Below are 20599 nucleotides of genomic sequence, written 5' to 3'. Positions count from 1 at the left end.
CATACATACATACATACATAAACACACACACATACATCCACTGAAAGCTTCTGTATATATTGACATCTCATTGGCCCAAAGGCACCTTCCCATCCATTTGATCTCATCATCTGTACAGCACATCTACAGTACCACATCTACAGTGTTTCACAAATATGACACATGATTCTTCATGTTTGAACAATGTCACATAAAAAATGCCTGGGACATTTTAAGGCTAATTTTGGTATGCAAATTAAATATGTGAAATATAATGTATTTGTGAAAATACTGTACGTAAATATATTTACTGTAATATTCCTACCTGCATATGTTGCCTTGTCTTTTGTTGGCACTTTTGTGGATCCAACTTTGGAGTAAAACAATGAAAATTGTAAAACTTTAAATAATTTAAGGAATACTGAGAATGAACATAAGTACTGAGAACAACACAATCTTTATGAATATTATTCATAATTATTAAATGTAATTTAATTATGATAGATCTGTTTGTTTGATCGTATCTCGTATCTGTAGGTTAGTCTGTACTCTTACAGTATGCGTTTGTGTCGGCCTTAAGTGGAGATTCAGCGTAGCTAGGCATCATTTTCTCCTTCTTCAGAGAGTCGTCTGAAAATGACCCTGTAACACAGAGAGATTCATACTGTAGACCCTGTAACACAGAAAGATTTATAGACCCTGAAAGTCAGAGAGATTTATAGACCCTGTAACACAGAGAGATTTATAGACCCTGTAACTCAGAGAGATTCATAGGCCCTGTAACTCAGAGAGATTTATCGACCCTGTAACTCAGAGAGATTTATAGACCCTGTAACTCAGAGAGATTCTTAGGCCCTGTAACTCAGAGACATTCATACTGTAGGCCCTGTAACACAGAGAGATCACATATACAGGATATATAGCTTATTTTAGGCATTGCTTATTTTAGGCATCTCTCAAGTCCAGATGCAGGACTGTTAAGGAATAACCAATGATTGGGGGAGGCCCTTACCCCTGGGAGCCCGGTTCGGCGCGCTGCTGAACTGCTTCCCGCTGTCTTTGGTCATGATCTGCAGGTCGTCCTCCTTCCGGACCGGCAGGTTCTCCTTCTCCAGCAGCAGGAACTTGAAGTCTTTGAGGAAATTCTCCTCAAGGTGCGGCCGGACCACAGAGGCTGCAGCACACGTGTCGACTGCATTTAGCTTAACTGAGACCATGTTACATGCTTCACAACACACAACGCACAACACACTCATTACTGCAAATCATCAAACCAAACTTTACAGTTTTCACCCAAGAATTCAAACTAATATTTAGCTTATGCCATGAAACAATATCAAACCTCATATCTGATTAAATAATGGGACAGTGGTATTAGTTAACAGCGTATAATGGACATGTAGTATGTAAATGTAGTATGTCAGTAAATGTAGCCCATTGTTCTCTCTCTGGATGCACCTGTATTGGTGGAGACTGCAGTGCTGACTGACACATTCTTCTGTACCCCATAACCTGTAGAATATACACAGACACACACAGACACATGTGCGTGCGGGCACACACACACACACAGACACGGACACACACAGAAACACACAGACACACAGACACACGCACAGACACACACACACAGAAACATGCAGACACACACACAGAAACACAGACACAAACAAAAGACACACACAAGCAGTCACACAGGAAAAAAACAATAATTAATTGCCTTCATTAAAAACAATTAAAATACATTTATTTCCAAATTTATTACACCACATGTCAAGAATTAAAATTTGGTTGAGATATTCACTCAGTGTTCATACCTGCATGTGAGTTAAACCCACCGGAGGTGAGAGCACCGTTGGATGTTGTAACCAGGTTATTCTGAAGACCGTACGCTGCACACAAGACAATGGACCGTGTTACTTCATCAAGGCTCCCCTTTATACATGTAAAAGGACTTGCGTTTGTGTTACACAGGAATAGGAAAAGCAGAGGCTGTAAGCTCTTAGAAACAGAGTGAATGGGGCTTGCAGGTAATAAAATCAATGAAAAGCGTGTTGAGGAAGGAGCTGTGTGACTGGGCCTGACCTGAGCTACCGCTGGACAGGCCGCTGCTGACCGGGGGAGGTCCGCTCATCATGTTGTTCTGGACGCCAGAAACTGAGGATTTCACACACAGAAGCGCTTTGTAAGGGATGACATCAGTGCGGACGCAGGCCATACATGAAGCTGCAGCAGACGAGCGAGTGCTCTGCTCTGAAACGCGCAGTCACTGAAATGCACTCTAACTGCAACAGCCTCTATCCGCCACAGCATTTCTAAGCACAGCAGCCCTAACTGTAGCAACCTCTAACTGCAACAGCTCCTAATCACAGCAGCCCCTAACTGCAGCAAATGGACTGCATTTTATATAGCGCTTTACAATTGATGTCTCTCATTCACCCATTCACACGCACACACTCACACACCAATGGTGAAAGGCTGCTATGCAAGGTACCAATCAGCTCGTTGGGAGCAATCAGGGGTTAGGTGTCTTGCTCAGAGACACTTTGACACACCCAGGGCGGGGGATCGAACCGGCAACCCTCTGACTGCCAGACAACCGCTCTTACCTCCTGAGCTATGTCGCCCCTAGAGGCTGCAGCAGCCTCTAACCACAGTAGCCTCTAACTGCAGCAGACTCTACATGCAGCAGACTTAACCGCAGCAGACTCTAACTGCAGCAGACTCTAACCGCAGCAGACTCTAACTGCAGCAGACTCTAACCGCAGCAGACTTAACTGCAGCAGACTTAACCGCAGCAGACTCTAACCGCAGCAGACTTAACCGCAGCAAACCTAATCACAGCAGCCCTAATCGCAGTACGTAAGTCCTGTGGATCAGCGGGAGGTGGCTGACCTGAGAGCGATGACAGGGGCGGAGGGGGTAGGAGGGTGGATCCGGGGGACAGGTTTTTGGGGCTCGTGGAGTAGCTGGGCATAGTCATGCCAGCGAACCCTGAGGGCAGGCTGGAGGTGGTCCACGTGTAGGAGGGCTGGACAGCGTCAATCACCGTGGTGTCATACTGCGTCAGCACTGCCGTGGAAACAAAGAGTTAACTGTGGCACAGGGTACAGTGCAGCCATGGAAACTAAGGGTTAACCGTGGTACAGGGTGCAGTGCTGCCATGGAAACTAAGGGTTAACCGTGGTACAGGGTGCAGTGCTGCCATGGAAACTAAGGGTTAACCGTGGCACAGGGTGCAGTGCTGCCATGGAAACAAAGGGTTAACTGTCATACAGGGTGCAGTGCTGTAACTTCGGCAAGGCTATTAGCTTCTACACTCATAACACGCGATGTGTTAAAATCAGGCACGATGGGGTATAATAAGCTTTAATTATTCATTAACATAAAGCATTCCTTAAGAATGGGACAGCCACATTGACAACTCATAAGAGATGACTGCAGTGTCACACACAGCTCCACTGAAGCACAGGCACGATGCAAAAGTGATTGACAGCCAAGAGAGTGGAGTTCTTCACAACTACGGGTCCACTTACATGGGGCTCCACTGGGGGCGTGAGACACAGGCCCCGCCCTGACTGAGGGGCTGTGACTCGTCTGGTAAGAGACAAACCTCCAGTGACCAGACTCTGAGGCTCCGAAGGCAACTTGTCACACAGGTTGGAGTCAATAATTATTCACATTACCCATGAGCCATCACTGTTTCGCTTCTTCTACACAACACAAATTTCATCCTCACAAAACCACAGCCTTTCAACTCAAGGCAAAGCCAAAACGAAAATGCAATTACATATGAATGACCATCAAGGAATATGCAGTGTCATATATAAATAATTCAGGGCAAATGCAGTGTTACATGTGAGTAACTGTAAGGGTTTTTCATTTCAATTCAGTCGTTTCCAAAACTGAATTATGTAATTCAAACTGTTTGAATTTGTATTCGTCTGCAGATGATTTCCGGTGGAGTGAGATGGAACGGGCCCCGGGCGTGGCCCGGTCACTATGACGCGTACCTGACTGCGAGCCATCGGTGACGATCCTGGTCTCCACGGACCCCTTCTTGGGGATGGGGATGGTGTCGGAGATGGGGCGGGTGGGGCTCACGCTGCAGGAGCGGCTGCCTTTCAGGAGCTTCTTCACATCTTCCAGCTCAGTCCCTGCAGAGGAGGAGCACAGAGGAGGCATGCAGAGGAGGCGCAGATAGTAGGAGAAAACAAGTAGAACCATGTTTATTAATTATAATAATAATAATAATAATAAGAATAATAATAATAATTATTATTATTATTATAAACCTTTATTTGACTAGGAAGTCACATTGAGATTAAAACCTCTTTTACAAGTGAGACCTAGCCAAGACAGGGCCAAAGCAGAATAAAACAGCATACAAAACAACAAGAATGACAACAGTAGCACACAGAATGAAACAACCGACATGATAAAATACATAAACTAAAACAGCGTTAAATAAGTTCAGGGTTTAAAACAAGAACAGGTCACAGACAAAATATCAATTATCCATCTTTTAAAATCTGGCAACGAAATGTTTATTTAACCCCACATGAATTAGAGATTCAGTGGCATTATTTTGACTACAATATCTTTGCCAATTATGCTGACTGATTTCAATATGAACTCACATCTGGTGGAGGGAGAAGCGCTCTGCAATCTGGCTCGAATTTCACTCTCTGAAAGGTTATAAAAGATAAGCTGGTTCAATATTATGATATAAATACACCACATTCATTCAGAGCATTCATCATGAGTGACACACTCACCACACTATATGAACAGAGTGGATGATTAGCAGATGCTAAAGCATGTATGCAAATTACCTCTGCTCTGGCTCCTCCCTCTGGATGAAGAGCTGGCAGCAACTGAAACAAACACAGAAAATAATTCAACATGTGATCCACATCCACAACCAATAGAACGAGAGGTTATAACGACACCCACATCCACAGCCAATAGAACAAGAAGCTATAACGACACTCACATTCACAGCCAATAGAACAAGAGGCTATAAAGACACCCATATCCACAGCCAATAGAACAAGAGGATATATAAGGACACTCACATCCACAGCCAATAGAACAAGAGACTATAAGGACACTCACATCCATAGCCAATAGAACAAGAGACTACAAGGACACCCACATACACAGCCAATAGAACAAGAGGCTACAAGGACACTCACATCCACAGCCAATAGAACAACAGGATATATAAGGACACTCACATCTCCCGCCAATAGAACAAGAGGCTACAAGGACACCCACATCCACAGCCAATAGAACAAGAGACTATAAGAACACTCACATCCATAGCCAATAGAACAAGAGGCTACAAGGACACCCACATCCACAGCCAATAGAGCAAGAGACTATAAGGTCTATGAGGAGAAATTAAAGTATACTGTTCTCTTTTAAACTATTAAACATTAGCCAAGGCTGTTGCTCATACCTTTTCTATTTCCATTTAATGAAAATAAATAAATAAATACATTTATAAATAACAGTTTGAAATTACAGTAAAAAGACATGCAGACTTTTGAAGAATGCATAGTTGCTGTCTTTAGCTGAAAGCAGTTCTAAATTAAGCAGGATGTACATTCACAGGAACAAAGCACAGTTAATTTAATAAAAAATAATCAAAGTAGATTATTTTAAGCAAGTCTCCATTGAATCACCCTTCAGTAACCAGTTAAGTGTTATATTGTAAATATGTTTGGGTTATTGTCAAAGTCGGAATCAAATACATGAAGGAACTGTAAAATAGAACATTTTTTAATTCATGATTTCAGTTTCAATTCATTTCATAAATTGACTGAATTTAAATAGAATTTACTTCATCCCTGGTAACTGTTCACTTTCAGTGTAATTTAACTAATAATGAAATATATAGCCATGTAGAACCCACAGGGTGCTAGTGCAGATGGAAGTTATTACCATACTCTTTCCTTGTGTATTCCGGTGAGGAATTCCCACTAGAACTTCCTAAAAAAAACAGGGGGAAGGTAGATTACAGCATCAGCTACAGGACTGAACGCAACTTGTCAGTGAAGCTCTTTTAGACAGTGATACCCATCACCCTTATTGTGAAATATACAATTCAAAGACGTAAATGTAATTTAACAGATTTTTTAAAAGTCATTTAGTAGTGCTTGTAACTTGTACATTACATCTTAAAGGGGAATTCCACCGCAAAACAACATTTACCTCATCTTGACAGATCTGGGTGTAACTGATTGATTCTCTCTGTGTCGCAGGCCAAAGCCATCTCTGAACAGAGAAATTGGCAACGAAAAGTAATAATGGCACACGCCTCTAACCTTCCACATTTTTGCGGAACTATAATGGACGGGTAATTTGAATTTGGAGATACCTCCAACGTAGCAAAGGGGGTGTTGACAGAATTCACATAAAAGGTTTTGGGTAGCTGCTGTTCCAGCTGCATACAGTATTAGCATGTGAGCTACCTAGCGTAGTGGAGTAAGTTGCTCTTCTGTGCTCAATCAAACAGACTCAAGCCAGCTAACGTTACCTTGCTGCCAGTTGCATTTTCTACAGTTGCAATATGCAGCCCCTAGGCCATGCTAGGAAATGATACGACAATAGCACGCCATTGCTTTGTTCCAGCATCATATTACTACCACTGTGCCATCTACTCTACACACATTAGCACAGCCAAATGTAGACTACCGTCAACTTACGTTTATTACTGCCAGTAATAAATTATATATGATATGCCTTATTGCCAGCAATGTGTTATATTTAAAATGCACATTAGTGTCTTTTGCAATGGGTTAACTGCACACATTTCCGTTCGTACATAACCACCCGTGCCTACAGTAAACGTTGGCCCATTTAGCTCAAGGTTTTGGTGTAATGGCCGCTCAAGCAGCAGAAGCATGTGTTTTAAAACGAACACAGTGCCCTGACGAGCAGTTTACTAATAACATTTAGGATAAATGACAACGCGAATAGAGGTAACTGACTCAAACCTTGTAAATAGTGCATCTACACGTTAAGCGGCTAAAAACCCAGCATTGAAAACATTCAGTTTTTACCCGGCAATAGAACAAACAGGTAAAACTGCAATAAAAAGACCCACATAGGCTATGTCTGTCTTTGTCCCACTAGAATGACAAGTAAAACAGGTCGTTTTGCTGTTGACGCCTCATTTATAAAAGCAATGAATAAACAAGAGACAATCGTGATATTTTTGTCAGATAATTTATCGAAATGCGTAGATGTGGACTATATTTCATTTCAGCTCTCGCATGAGGGAATGCCAGCCAATGTGAACCATACATTTCTCCCAGCATGGCTAAATGCGTCGCCTCCTCTCCCCCATTCTCTCCTACAACCAGCAGGCCTATTCTAGAACATAGGCTATATTCTCGCCGGATTTATAATTATGACAACCAATTATTGTTAGGCCTATTAAAGCCATGCACCACTGAAGCGCCATTTTCTTTTTAGTAGAACTTAAGCAGTACAATAAACTGAAGTAAACACATAAAACTAGATTTTCTTTTAGTTTCTAGCTTTCTGGCGAGTAACGTGAGCCTCTAGGTCACGTGTAACGTCCAGCCTCTTCATCTGTATTCAGTAGGAGTGGCAGCCTGTGACTGGCGTTGCCTGGCGCCCGCCAATGAACTGTAAGTGCCCACTCATTGTAGTCTTTAGTAAAGCAGGTACCTGTAGCATGTGCAGTAGTTTGGGACTACATCTGCACTCACTACAGGTAGTGAACTGGCTAAGCGCTCATTTTAATCAGACAGCTACTCTTCTACAAGTAAAAGTTCATTTTACGGTGGAATTCCCCTTTAAATTACATGTGAATGACTAGAAGCACTTGCATGCCAGCCTGGCACAGACTGGCATAGACTGGCACAGACTGGCACAGACTGGCACAGACTGGCACAGACTGGTACAGAATGGTACAGACTGGCGGCACTCACCTTCATACCCGCCTGAGTGGCTGATGATGGTCTTCCTCTCGATGAGAGCCGGGGAATAGGCAGGCCCCCTCCTTATACCCCCAGACACGGACGAGGAGGAGCCTCCCTTTGTTACCATGGAGAAGGATCCCGAGGTCCCTCTAACGGCTCCCCTGGAACCTCCTCCGGACCCGCCTCCTGACCCGCCTCCGGATCCGCCCCCAGACCCTGCTCCATACCCGCCCCCGGACCCGCCCCCGGACCCCGCTCCATACCCTCCTCCAGAGGAACTGACAGAGAACCCTCCGGAAGCTGTAGGGTCAAAAACACAGAACACATCTATCAATCTGAAACCACCCACTCCCAAAATGGCACCCATCCCTTTTTGAACTTAGCTAGATGTAAAATGTCACATTTATGACACTGACATTGATTTTTTAAAAATAAGGATCTGTGTGAGTGTCTCAAAGGCACTTGAGTCCCACAATGAGAGGGAGTACACACAGGCTAATGCAGCAGAGGATTCTGGGATATGGTAAACTGGGACAGTATTTCTGTGCCTTTAGTATTTCTGTGCCTTTAATCGCATAAACATGTAATTGCAGACAAATTCATATTTAATCATTTATTCATAACAGCTAAGCATCTGAAACATGGCTAAAATAAACAGCGATGGTTTAAGGGTGAAACTGGTGTGAACTCACTTGGAGGCAGTGATGTTAGTCTGGTTGTCGTTGTTACGCTTTCTGTCACAACTGGGAAAGAATAGCATTCAAAATCAAAATCACGAACGGAAAAGGCAGTTATCAGGAAATAAGTACAGTTAGATTTCTCTTAAGGAAATTATTTCAGGAGAGCCATGAAAATCACTGCTTTATGCTTTATGATCACACAGGAATATTTTAATACATGGCAGGGGCTATGATACAAATATCACTTGACCTTTGGTCTTTTTATTTTGGGTACCTAGCTGTAATGCTGGTCCAACCTGCAGATTAGCATGTTTAAAACTTATTTAACTTCAGTATACATGTATATATACAGTATACATAATGTCAGTTAATCATCTGCCAATTATTCATGTAAGTCCCATATGTTAATCAAGAAAAATGATCTTTTTTAAATATCTCAAGATTGAGAACAATATTTAAGAAAGAAAAATATTAGATCCAGCACTTTAGATCTGAAAAGACATAAGGCAATTAGTAAGTCATGTCGGTTCCTAAAATGGAATTTAGTACATTTCAGGTCTGGCATCCAGTCAACGCTGTAACAGAATAGCCACTAGGTGGCGTGTTACACCTGCTGTAGCAGAGGCATTTCCAAATTAACGGGAGGAACCATCTATTTTCACAATTCCAAAAAAGCACTGAGGTTTATCTTATACTTAAATGACTACATTTTTTTTATTTTGGGAGGATCTCTAGAGACATGTTGTGGAACTCACAGAAATCAATGACTCAGCTGTGATGCCTCAAATAAAATTAGGCCCACACAAACAATCTGAGGGCTCCACCAAAACCACCGCCTAGTCATCAGACCCAGGGCGAATTCAGTTCACGTTTTCTTACCTTATGTACCTAAATTCTTCTAGAATTTATCAATTATTAAAATAAGCAAATAGTAATACTTTCAGATCCAATATAACTCACTGACTACACATCATCAAAGGGATAATGAGCTTTGAGCAGTGAGGATGATGAAGAATAAGATGAGATAATCTATTCTGAGGAAGATGAAAGAAGTGAGATATAAAAATAAAAAGCCAATGACAAAAGTATAATATACATAATTATATAAGTATATATGTATGTATTTACTCAAGGATGGTCCAGGACTCAACCTTTGATACACAGTGGTTTCCTTGGGCAACCACCTCAGAAGTGTTTTAAAATATCCACTTTGATCTAAGATGCAGGAAAAATGTCCCAGTTTTAACATTAAAGCTGATTTTCGTAAAGATGTATATCAATGCATTAAAGGGATAATCTATGACCCACAATGAAAGGAAGTACACTCAGGAGTTCTGTTTATGCAGCAGAGGATGCTGGGATATAAGACCCTGGCCTGTGTGTTTCCTCTATCAGACCCTGGCCTGTGTGCCTGTGTTCTATCAAACCCTAGCCTGTGTTGATGTGTTCTGTCAGACCCTGGTCTGTGTTTGCACAGTCAGACCCTGGCCTATGTTTGCACTGGCCTGTGTTCCTGTGCTCTATCGGACCTTGGCCTGTATGCCTGTGTTCTGTCAGACCCTGGCCTGTGTTTGCACAGTCAGACTCTGGCCTGTGTTCCTGTGCTCTATCAGACCCTGGCCAGTGTTCCTGCAGTTCTTTCAGACCCTGGCCTGTGTGCCTGTGCTCTTTCAGACCCTGACCTGTGTGCCTGTGCTCTTTCAGACCCTGGCCTGTGTGCCTGAGCTCTTTCAGACCCTGGCCTGTGTGTTTGCTCTATCAGACCCTGGCCTGTGTACCTGTGTTCTGTCAGACCCTGGCCTGTGTTCCTGTGCTCTATCAGACCCTGGCCTGTGTTCCTGTGTTCTTTCAGACCCTGGCCTGTGTGCCTGTGATCTATCAGACCCTGGCCTGTGTGCCTGTGCTCTATCAGACCCTGGCCTGTGTGCCTGTGCTCTATCAGACCCTGGCCTGTGTGCCTGTGCTCTGTCAGACACCTCTCTCTCTCTTGTCTGACCTGTTCTACGTAAATGGAAAGCTCCTCAGGCTGGATAAGAAATCTTACCGTTGGCTGAGAGCGCTGAGCTCCCACCAGAAAGGTGTCTATTCCTTGTACTTAAATAATCCATTCCATTCCACCTGCAAAAAAAGCAATGAATTAATGAATGAATAAATAAATAAATGCATACATGTTTTTGGTGAACTTATAGAAAATGTAAATGAATAGTGAATGACAACTTAGTAAAAATTAATGAGACAAAACTCCTAGCAAAAAGAAACTGTCTGCAGGTGCTGTATTAGACTAATACCAGGTGAATGTACAAAAAACCTCGCCTCAGCACCGTTTTGATGAAAAACTGTAATTCACTGGAATCCACATCTGCATTCACAACCACAAAGCACACTATTAGGAGCTACACAGGCACATTCCACCACAGAATGCACTTTTCAAGTCGCACTTTAGAGTATGAGGGTGAGCACTCCACTTAATCACTTAGCAATTAGCAGTGCGTAGCCTTTCAGGAGCACAGATAACTACAATAATCACAAAACATTCATTAAGTACTCATATTGCTTACTATGTGGGTGTAATGCCTGAAGGAATGACGTAACGGCAAACAATAGGGGCCTCTACAATATTATCTCTCTCTTTCTCTCCCTCTCACTTTTTCTCTCTCTCCTTCTCTCATTCTCTCTCTCTCTCTCTCTCTTTCTTTATCTCCCTCTTCGTGACATGGAAGTGCGTTTTGAACCTTAGCTTTCTTTCAAAATCACTAAGAGGAATAGTTAGCCTGTAAAACTTACACAACATAAAAAACATTTATGTGAAAACATTTTGAAAACATTACATTACATTTATCTAGAAGAAAATTCTGTTATTTCAGTTTTAAATTATTGTAAAGCCAGTCATAATAATTTAAGTTGAAATATAATCTTTTATGACACAATTACAAATTGAATTTGGTCTTTGTTCCGTCTCTCACATTGTCTGTGCTAATAACAGGTATAGTAGTATTACAAAGCATAATTCCCAATATTAGAACATAATCAAAACGATCTCTGCTGGGGGTGTCTCGTGGCGTAGCCTGTAGAGCACTGTTCACATGCTCATTACAAGCTGCGACGTCAGCGGTTCGAGTCCGACCACACGACCCATTGTCGTACGTCTCTTCCTGTCTCTCTACACTGTGCATTGGTCTCGAACATGTGAAAGAGTCATCACACTGTGTTAACTGTGCTTATAGACTTCATTTAATGACACTGGATCAACTGCTGCGTACCTAACTGGAGATTAAAACTCCTAGACCAGGGCTGCCCAACCCTGTTCCTGGATATCTACCATCCTGTAGGTTTCCAATCCAACCCTAACAAAGCACTCCTCACTCGAGAGCCAGAGATTTCATTAGGCTACTGATTAGTACAGTCAGGTGTGCCAAATTGCTGGACTGAAACCTGACAGGATGGTAGATCTCCAGGAACAGGGTCAGACAGCCCTTTCCTAGACCAAATAACAACATTAAACCGGAACAGCTAATCCTTTTGTCACAGATTTTGATAGCTGTTCCAGTTGTAATGCAGTTCTGTAGTCTAGGTCTTTAAATCTGAGGTTTACACTCCAGCTAAGCACACTTTATTTGATCGATAAGGCTGGTTTCCCAGATAAGAATTCAGCCTAGCCCAAGACAAGGTTTTCATTTTCAGTGTATATCTCCACCGGGGAAATGTTCTTTTGTTCGAGACTAGGCTTAGTCCCTGTCTGGCATTGGGCTTTCCGTGGCACCACCAGTGGGCAGTGCTGAGTACTGATAAATCACATCACACTCGCTCAGTTCCAAGTATACTGAGGTGACACTGCAGGTCAAAAAGTAAAAGAGATGGAAAAACCGTTGAATTTGTCATTTGGTTAACAGTGCACACACAGCCACATTATGTGGACTAATCCTTCGTGGTTTAACAAATAAGAATATTATGCCTCAAAGAAGCAACAAGGCGTACAAAGACAAAATTTATACAGTTGTTTGCTGAATATAATGCAATTAAACTACATTTGTGAGTGGGTAAGTCTCTAAGGCTTCTGAGCAGACAGCAGCGTAAAACCAATAACATTACTGTAAATTTACAGCTAAACGGCTTCTCTGCAACTGTCGTGCACATTCAAAAAAGCGCAGTTAGTGGAAAATCATTTGGTCAAACAGTAAATAATCAGCAACACAGTTAGCTTTCACAAATCCACTGTGCTGAGAGATAACCCCGCTCTTTGAAAACAGACAAAAATTTTAACTCTAATTCTAGTTGGGGTCCAAATGTAAGGATCCTTCCCTCTCATCATTTCAATTGGAATGCATTAAAAAAAAATGATTCACTGTTATTAAAAGACATTTTGGTTGTCATCAGTGTAAATGAGAATTTAATTAAACTGTGCTCGTGCGGGCTGCGCTTATGACATCTGGTTTAATTTATGACCTCAGGTGCATGAAATTTAAACGTATGCCCTGAGGTATATGCAGCTCAAACATCTACAGGTGCTGTATTAACAAACTGCTGGCCCATAATGTTTGCAGACACCAGTGGCTCTACCTGTGCCATCCACTGATTTAACAACACGTTTGAAAGAAAAACTGGTCTGCATTTTTTAAACATTAGTGAGGATTCAGGTAAGGACTCACTTGTGGGCAGCAGTACAGTATAATGGGTAAGGAACAGGTCTTGTCACATAAAGGTCACAGGTTCGACTACTGGGTAGGACACTGCTGTTGTGCATTTGAGCTAGGTAATTAACCTGCATTGCTTGAGTATATATACAGTATATTCAGCTGTATAAAGGAATGCAGTGTAAATGCTATGTAAATGCAATGAGCGCAATCTAATGTTGAGTCAATGTAAGAGGGGAACTTCATGTTAATAAATGCCAGGTCATTTATCTCAACACAGTGAGAAATCACATGCACGGCAAACAGAGATTCTGTATGTCTGAGTAAGGTCAGCCGTTTGAAGTCAGCATTCAAAGAAATCCTTTGGTGTCCTAACGGATAATAGATTTCAATGCACCATTGAAGAAGCTCCCTATATACAAAAGGTCTCCTTTTCATTGTGAAACTCTACACCAGACCCAGCCTGCGTGCCTTATTTTATACAGGTAATTCTTCGGCACATTCTTCCTGTGATCGGCAGCAGCTGAACAGGATTTGGTGTGTGTTTGTTCCCTTGCGTAGCGCCAGCACAACTTAACTCGTTTTGTGCAGAGCAGAACATGATAGCACGCTGTTGCATTGTACTGCAGGTGCAACCACAGTTGGTTTCCGCACTGAGCAAACTGAACCTGTGAAGCTGGCCATCACAATGGTCACAATTCTGAAAGTATTATGGGATGTGTAGGCTTAAATGTTGTCTACTGTCGAGGGCTGCCCTGGGAAATTCCTTGGCCCAGGACAAAATTTGCTCTCAAAACCATTCAGTAACATACCACAAGTTCACAGACCATTGGCCTCACCCCCCTCGACGGGGCCTGGGACAACATACCTGGTTATACCCCCCCTTCTGGTGACCCTGTGTTTGTTTGTGTGGTATTAGGCCTTCTACTAAAACATTGAGATAAACCCATTTAATAGGCATTTTATTTGGCATGTTCAATAGAGCATGCAAGCCAAAGCCTGTGCTTGAGAGTCAATTGCTTTCAAAAAATCTGGTTGACGTGAGTGGTCACCTTAATTTTATGGCAAATTTGCCAAAGCAAGAACCGATTTCGATGATGGGTTTTTTTCTTTTTTTTCTTTTTTTTTTTTTAAAGAATGTGTCATTTACCTCAAAGAAAAGTGATGGTTCAAAACAACAAAAACACAAAGGCAAACACAGGACATCACCAGCCACAGGACAATTAATTTACAAGCGCTACTCATTCATTGGTATTTGTCCTTTTTTCGAGTGTCCTGATAAAATAGTACAAAAAACATCAACTACTGGGTTATCGCATAAGCATTAAAATATTTTTTTACTACAAGCCAGATGAAATTGATTTTTTTTTTTGTTCGTTTGTTTTGTTTTGTTTAGTTCGGTGTAGAAACAGTTCACGTTCTGCAGGTTTATACGATTTCAGACTGGGTGCGCATTGGCCCAAACTGTTCTGTGTGCAATGAATGATATTTGAGATATTTACAGATGTTTCTGATAACTTGGCAGATCCACATTGGCTGGCAGAGGGGCGCTAGGGGCTTTGTGGTCTAAAGCAAGAAAACACTGCAGGAACATTGGTGCTATTCCTCCACAGGTAGTATGTACGTATACTTCTTGATTAATCTTCAAAAAATATATTTAATCTTATTTTTGCCTGGAAATATTTATTATGGTACACGCCACCTAAGATTGTTGTACTCAAGAAAAGATGTACGTGCACAATATAAAAACTGATAATACTTTTGTTTATAATTGTGAAAAACACTCAAAATTAATCTGTTCATATTTACAGCTCCTGTAATTTTGCTGCTTTGGAGTTATACTGGGAGTTATGTTCTTGTTTTAGACCACAAACCCCCAAAAGCCATTGTAAAGCTGGTTGTCAGAAACTTCTGTATCTAAAATATCTTTCATTGCACATAAAAATCATCTGGACCAATCAACAACATACAGTCAGGCTGAAATACTAGCATCATCAGTCTACATGGTACATGTTTTACAAAAAGAAGACAAAACTGTTGACAATACATGCATGCGAAATTAAATTCTGTTGTAAAAGCGATTACATAATGTGACAATCTACCTCAGTTTAGGGCAGATAACCCTAAACTGGGGCAGATAACCCTAAACAGGGGTGTATGTATGTATATAGATATTTTAGGTTGTCTGCATGAACTAAATGCTCCATTTCTCCATAAATTATGTGAACACCCATTAGAACATGCCAGGAACTTCAGACAAAGAATGTTAGCGTGATAACTGACTCAATATCATATTTTCCCACTGGAATCACAGCTGTGATTTTCAGCTTGGCAGAGTAGCCAGGAGAACAAACAATACATGCGAACAAATATTGAAACTCAAGCCGGTACTGATTTCAAAAAAACTTCTCCTGTTCCAAACTTAATGCATCGAATAGTCCTCAAGTTTATAATCTCATTTTCATGCTTTGCACGCACGCACACACACACACACGTAAAAAAAGTTTATATGAAAAGAATTAAATAGATATAATAACATACCTTCGAATAAATAACGACGAGAAATAATCAAGAGAAGTCCGCAAACAAAGAATACAACAGCGTATAAATCCCCTCGGCTCTTATGTATCAGTCAACTTCAGCGCACTGCTTCAGCAACCAACGCGCAGCGCTACTACGTTACTTGAAACTTTCACTCAGGTCTCAAATACATGTCTAAACAGAGCCGGAAGGGCTGAGTCTTCAGCCGCGCCCACGGCTGCTCCTTGGCAGGTTCACACCCAGCCTTTTGGAAAGAGACGTTGCCCTCGGGACAACAATTTTAAAAACCACTCTGGGGGTTTGCCGGTAACGAGAGTGGAGTTGGGTGTGCTTGGGGTGTGGATATCCATGGTCGGTTAACCTGCACATGTACGCAGGCTAAATCCATGCCAACGCCAGCACTTGATGGATTGACCGTTAACTAATTCACTTAAGTGAAATACGAACCAGGCATCCGCTTCATGAATTAACATGTTGTGGAATTAACAGAATTTTCCCTTTTATTTCACAAGTGGGCGTTGTCTTAAACTCTTTAGAGTCGTTTGGCAATAAAGAATGATGGCATTTTTATTTATTTATTAATTTTTTATTTTATTTTAAATCTATTTTGTGTTTTGTTTGTTTGGTACGAATTTAAATGCATCTTAGGTCATCTACAGTTAACTCTAGGCTGATGAAGGGAAAAAAAGTTCTTGCACGGGCATGTATTTATGCCGAGGTATAAAAGCTATTTACAGTGCAGAAGAAGAAACTTGCTTCCTTCTTTCTTTTCCTCCGTATGTAAAGAAAAGCTCCGTCTGTCATGGACGGGAAAGATGTGGGCATACACCAGGGTACCTCCTAATTAACTTTAATTCTGGATGGGCTGTTATTAAGCAGCATCATGATACCAACTCCCAGCACGAGAGAGAAAGAGGCAGCACCGCCCTAGATCCGTAACTATCTCCACATTACTTCGGCAGTACTTAAACTTGGAATTCAGCGCATAACTGACACCAGAGTATTCAGACAGATGTGGAGCGAGATTCAGGCATCATCTGGCCTTAACTTCGAGCTACGATTAAAAGCAGATGTGTTTTTCATCGCATTACACAGTTCTGGGCGTTGGCGGTGACCGAAGTTAACTGACCAATCAATAACTTCATCGACGCAAGGAAACACTTTTTAATAGCGAATCAATGTTGAAAGAGAGAAATGTTGAAAGAGACCAGGCCCTGCTGACTGAATTACAGGGTTCAACGCAAACTGTGCGCAAGTAAATAACCAGCGGGGTGTGTTGTGACTGAAAGACTACGATTTGCACATACTGAGACACTGAATTCCTCAGAATGGTAACAGATGGCACAACTCTTAAGATGTTTCCAATACATTTGTGCACATGCAGAATTTCAGGGCATAACAATGTAATGGACTGTTTATGCAGCTCTTCATCTGAGGAGGAGGAGGAGGAGATGGAGAACTGTTTGCGTTGTGTGGCAGTAACGCGGTGATGAGTCACTCTAGGGTATGAAACATCGGTGTGTTCCTGAACACATCCAGGTTCACACAAGCCCTCCAAACGCTGTCCCGAGGCTCAGCACCCCCTCTGTGGAGGCCCTCGGGACGCCCCACCCTGAAAAGGTGTTGGCCCGGGATGACGCATAGGACTTTAATGCTGAATTCGGGAATTTGACGGGCGAATACCATACTGTGGCAAAATGTGCTATATTTCCTTCAGCTCTATTCATCTTGAGTTGGACAGAACTGTTAGGAATCCCATAGTAAAACGGTTGAGTTCATGTCAGAGCCATCAATAAGACACTATCAGCTGTGGGGAAGAGCATGGTGGGTAATTACTCAGGTATTTGGAAAGCAGCCTCTCATAGGCTACATACTTACCTTACGGTGATGAAGACAAAGTGCATTCTGGTTAAGAAAACTTCAGAGTATCGCTCTTTGCATGAATGATTTTGAATTGTTGTCAGAAAATCAAAGTATGTGAATGGACAGAATGTGCCAATTTAACAAGAAAGATTGAGCAAGAAAACACTGGAATGTTCTATGCATTATCCCTACACTGGATGCTGCAGCAAGGCTTTAAGTAAATGGTAATAACAACTGTTTCATCATTTTATGAAATCCCACATGAATATTGCAAATGTGGACAGTGAAAAGAATCATACAATCATATGATCTCGAAGAACCTGAAAGTGATAAAGACACATAATTGAAACAGCAATCATGGAAAAGACCCTCAACGACAGGAAATCGTGAACTCAGAATAAAAAGACCGAAGGACGTTATTTTCAAAACAGTCATGTCAGAAAGAGCAGCCATGTTGAAGAAACCACTGGCTTCACATTCAGCGAACAAATAATAAAGGGAAACAGTCTAGGGAAACATCTCCATCAAAGTAACTCAAATGAAGATATCCACTTTGCATTTGACAGTGTGATTTTAATAGCTGAACACGATATGAAACAATGGCATTTAGAATTTTGTCTGAACTTGTTGCAGTTCTGTACCTTCGAGGCACAGATCTTGGTTGCTTGGTAACCAGAACTCCCCACAAGTCGCTTTCCTTCCCAAAGCCACATCAAATATACCCAACGTGCCTTTATTACACACCCGGGACTTTCTGGGAAATTATGCGTAACTGGGTGTCGGAGCCCATCCTTTGTTCTTCGTTACATATCTGTTCAATAACAACAACTCGCACAGCAACACCACCAATAAGATCAAGAATAACAGAAACAATAATAATGCATTTTATTTGTATAGCATCTTTCACATAGCAACGCAGCTTAAAATCATTTACAGAATGCATACAGAATAACACAAGAATAAACGTGAAAGTAAAACAGTAATAAATGTAGTCAAAGAAAAAGAGGTAAGACCAGTTACAGAGGTATAAGGGTGTTTAGAAAAAAATGTCTTCCACAGTATTTAGATTATGGGTAGTATATTATGTGATAAATAATATGAAATCTATGTGTGATGATACCCCTTAATAAGTATCATATAGACGACATGAGAATGAGAAGAACTGAAAGAGTCATTTTGGTTTATATCTTTGGTATAGTATAATTATCCTACCACAATAGGAAAATCCTCTGGGTTTAGTTCAGAGCTCTACACTAAAAAATTTTTTCCAAAGAGCACTTGCTCCGAAGGTGAAAAATTTAGGAGCACACTAATGCACCCCAATTAGTATGTGTGCTATTAAATGATTTTTGGCTGGACCGCAACAGCGGGGCCAGCCCTACAAATGCAAACGTCTGTGACTGAGTGACTGAGTGACTGAGTGACTGAGTGATGAAGTTAAACCATTGGCCAGCTGGATCACGTGTGTTAGGTCCAGCCATATACTAGGTTTTAACCTGGTCTTGTTTCCAGTTATCAGTTTTCAGGAGCAAATGCACCTAAAATGGGAGCATTGGAGAGTCCTGGTTTAGTTTATTGCACACAATGTGATGTTGATTTTTCATTATTTTTTATGGATTTCTATTATTCACTTGCCCATGTTCTCCAAAACTAATGTAAGATGCCATAAAATATCTTTGCCCTGAGTGCATTGTTCTGTCCACTTGTGCAGCTTCGTGAAACATATCCTGTGCCTCTTTGATTTGCCTTTTACACACAGTTTGTGGCATATTTTAACCATTTTTTTAACTTGCAGATTGGGAAGAAGCTTATGTTGATTTTAACTGCTAAAGTGTACAACTACACACAATGCAGCAAATATGAAAAACATTTACAATACATATGAAAAAAAATCTTATTTCAGCACATATTTTTCCTTAATGATTACAGTAATACTATCCTTATTTAAATGATCTCATATTAAAATGATTACTTTAATATTTTAAATATTAAATAATACTTTTCTAAGAGCAGCTTCTTGTGATTAGTTAGTTTTTATTATCTTTATTATCCTCAATAAGGAAATTTGCTCTGTAGCATACTGTACAATAAAAAAACTATAAATAACTGTAAATAACAATAAATAAAATAACAACACGACACGACAACAGGAAAACATTAAAAACATTTTTTTTAAACGTATTACAATAACTTATTTAAAAAGCCAATGGCAGTTGGGATAAAAGAGTGTTTAGTCCTGTTTGTTTTTAATATAGGGATTCTATTTTAATATAAAAAGTCTATATCGAGCAATAAGGGAAGTAATACAGATTGATAGGACAGAAGATACTGGGAATCCCTCATAATGGACTGGGCCTTCCTTATGGCAAGCATCTGCTACAACTGGGAGAGATCAGAGATCAGATATGTCTGCACCAGTGACCCTGATAGCTAATTTCACAGTGTTGATCAGCCTGTTCTTGCACTTAAGATTTGAGTTAGCAAACCAGCAGATATTACATTTGAAAAGATAAAAATGATTTCTTCATTGCACAGCTTGAGGGTTTAATAAAGAAAATCCAATTAATAATGTATTTCCATAACAGCCACATAAACCATGTAACAACAAGCATGCAGTATTTCAAATTGAGGTCAGTTTTGTCCACTAGATTTTAAGATGAGAAAAGCATTACATAAGGATGTACAGTATGAGTCCACATGAAGCAGAACTGTACATGTATTCCTTTGGTAGGAATATGATCAAATCAAATCAAATCAAATTTTATTTATATAGCGTATTTTACAACAGTTGTCACAATACGCTTTACAGACAACCCTAGCCTAAACCCCCACAGGAGCAAGCCTAAGGCAAAATATGAAAGTTTAAGAATCTGAAAATGAGAAGGTAAGATTTCATTTTGAATCTTGAGACTCAGAAAGCGACTTATATATATTATATATTACTTAT

General features: G+C 40.9%; 1 protein-coding gene across 1 annotated transcript in view; it reads right to left on the bottom strand.

The window, feature by feature from the left end:
- The window catches only part of col17a1b (collagen, type XVII, alpha 1b), a 41495-nt gene extending 25565 nt beyond the window's left edge, over nucleotides 1-15930 (bottom strand). Inside the window, exons 1-15 of the mRNA XM_035400989.1 lie at nucleotides 15790-15930; nucleotides 10662-10735; nucleotides 8630-8680; nucleotides 7947-8237; nucleotides 5929-5976; nucleotides 4815-4856; nucleotides 4620-4667; nucleotides 3993-4136; nucleotides 3516-3626; nucleotides 2875-3051; nucleotides 2065-2136; nucleotides 1797-1871; nucleotides 1438-1491; nucleotides 992-1153; nucleotides 535-621 (exon numbers count right to left, since the gene is read on the bottom strand). Coding sequence (XP_035256880.1) covers nucleotides 535-621; nucleotides 992-1153; nucleotides 1438-1491; nucleotides 1797-1871; nucleotides 2065-2136; nucleotides 2875-3051; nucleotides 3516-3626; nucleotides 3993-4136; nucleotides 4620-4667; nucleotides 4815-4856; nucleotides 5929-5976; nucleotides 7947-8237; nucleotides 8630-8680; nucleotides 10662-10725 — 1426 coding nt within the window. The 5' untranslated portion in view covers nucleotides 10726-10735; nucleotides 15790-15930. The remainder of the gene's footprint in view (nucleotides 1-534; nucleotides 622-991; nucleotides 1154-1437; nucleotides 1492-1796; nucleotides 1872-2064; nucleotides 2137-2874; nucleotides 3052-3515; nucleotides 3627-3992; nucleotides 4137-4619; nucleotides 4668-4814; nucleotides 4857-5928; nucleotides 5977-7946; nucleotides 8238-8629; nucleotides 8681-10661; nucleotides 10736-15789) is intronic.
- Between the last annotated feature and the right edge of the window lie 4669 nt (nucleotides 15931-20599).

This window comes from Anguilla anguilla, chromosome 18 (assembly GCF_013347855.1).
Source record: "Anguilla anguilla isolate fAngAng1 chromosome 18, fAngAng1.pri, whole genome shotgun sequence".
Taxonomy (NCBI): Eukaryota; Metazoa; Chordata; class Actinopteri; order Anguilliformes; family Anguillidae; genus Anguilla; species Anguilla anguilla.
Note: the sequence above shows the minus strand (reverse complement) of the source record. Positions and strands in the feature narration are given on the sequence as shown.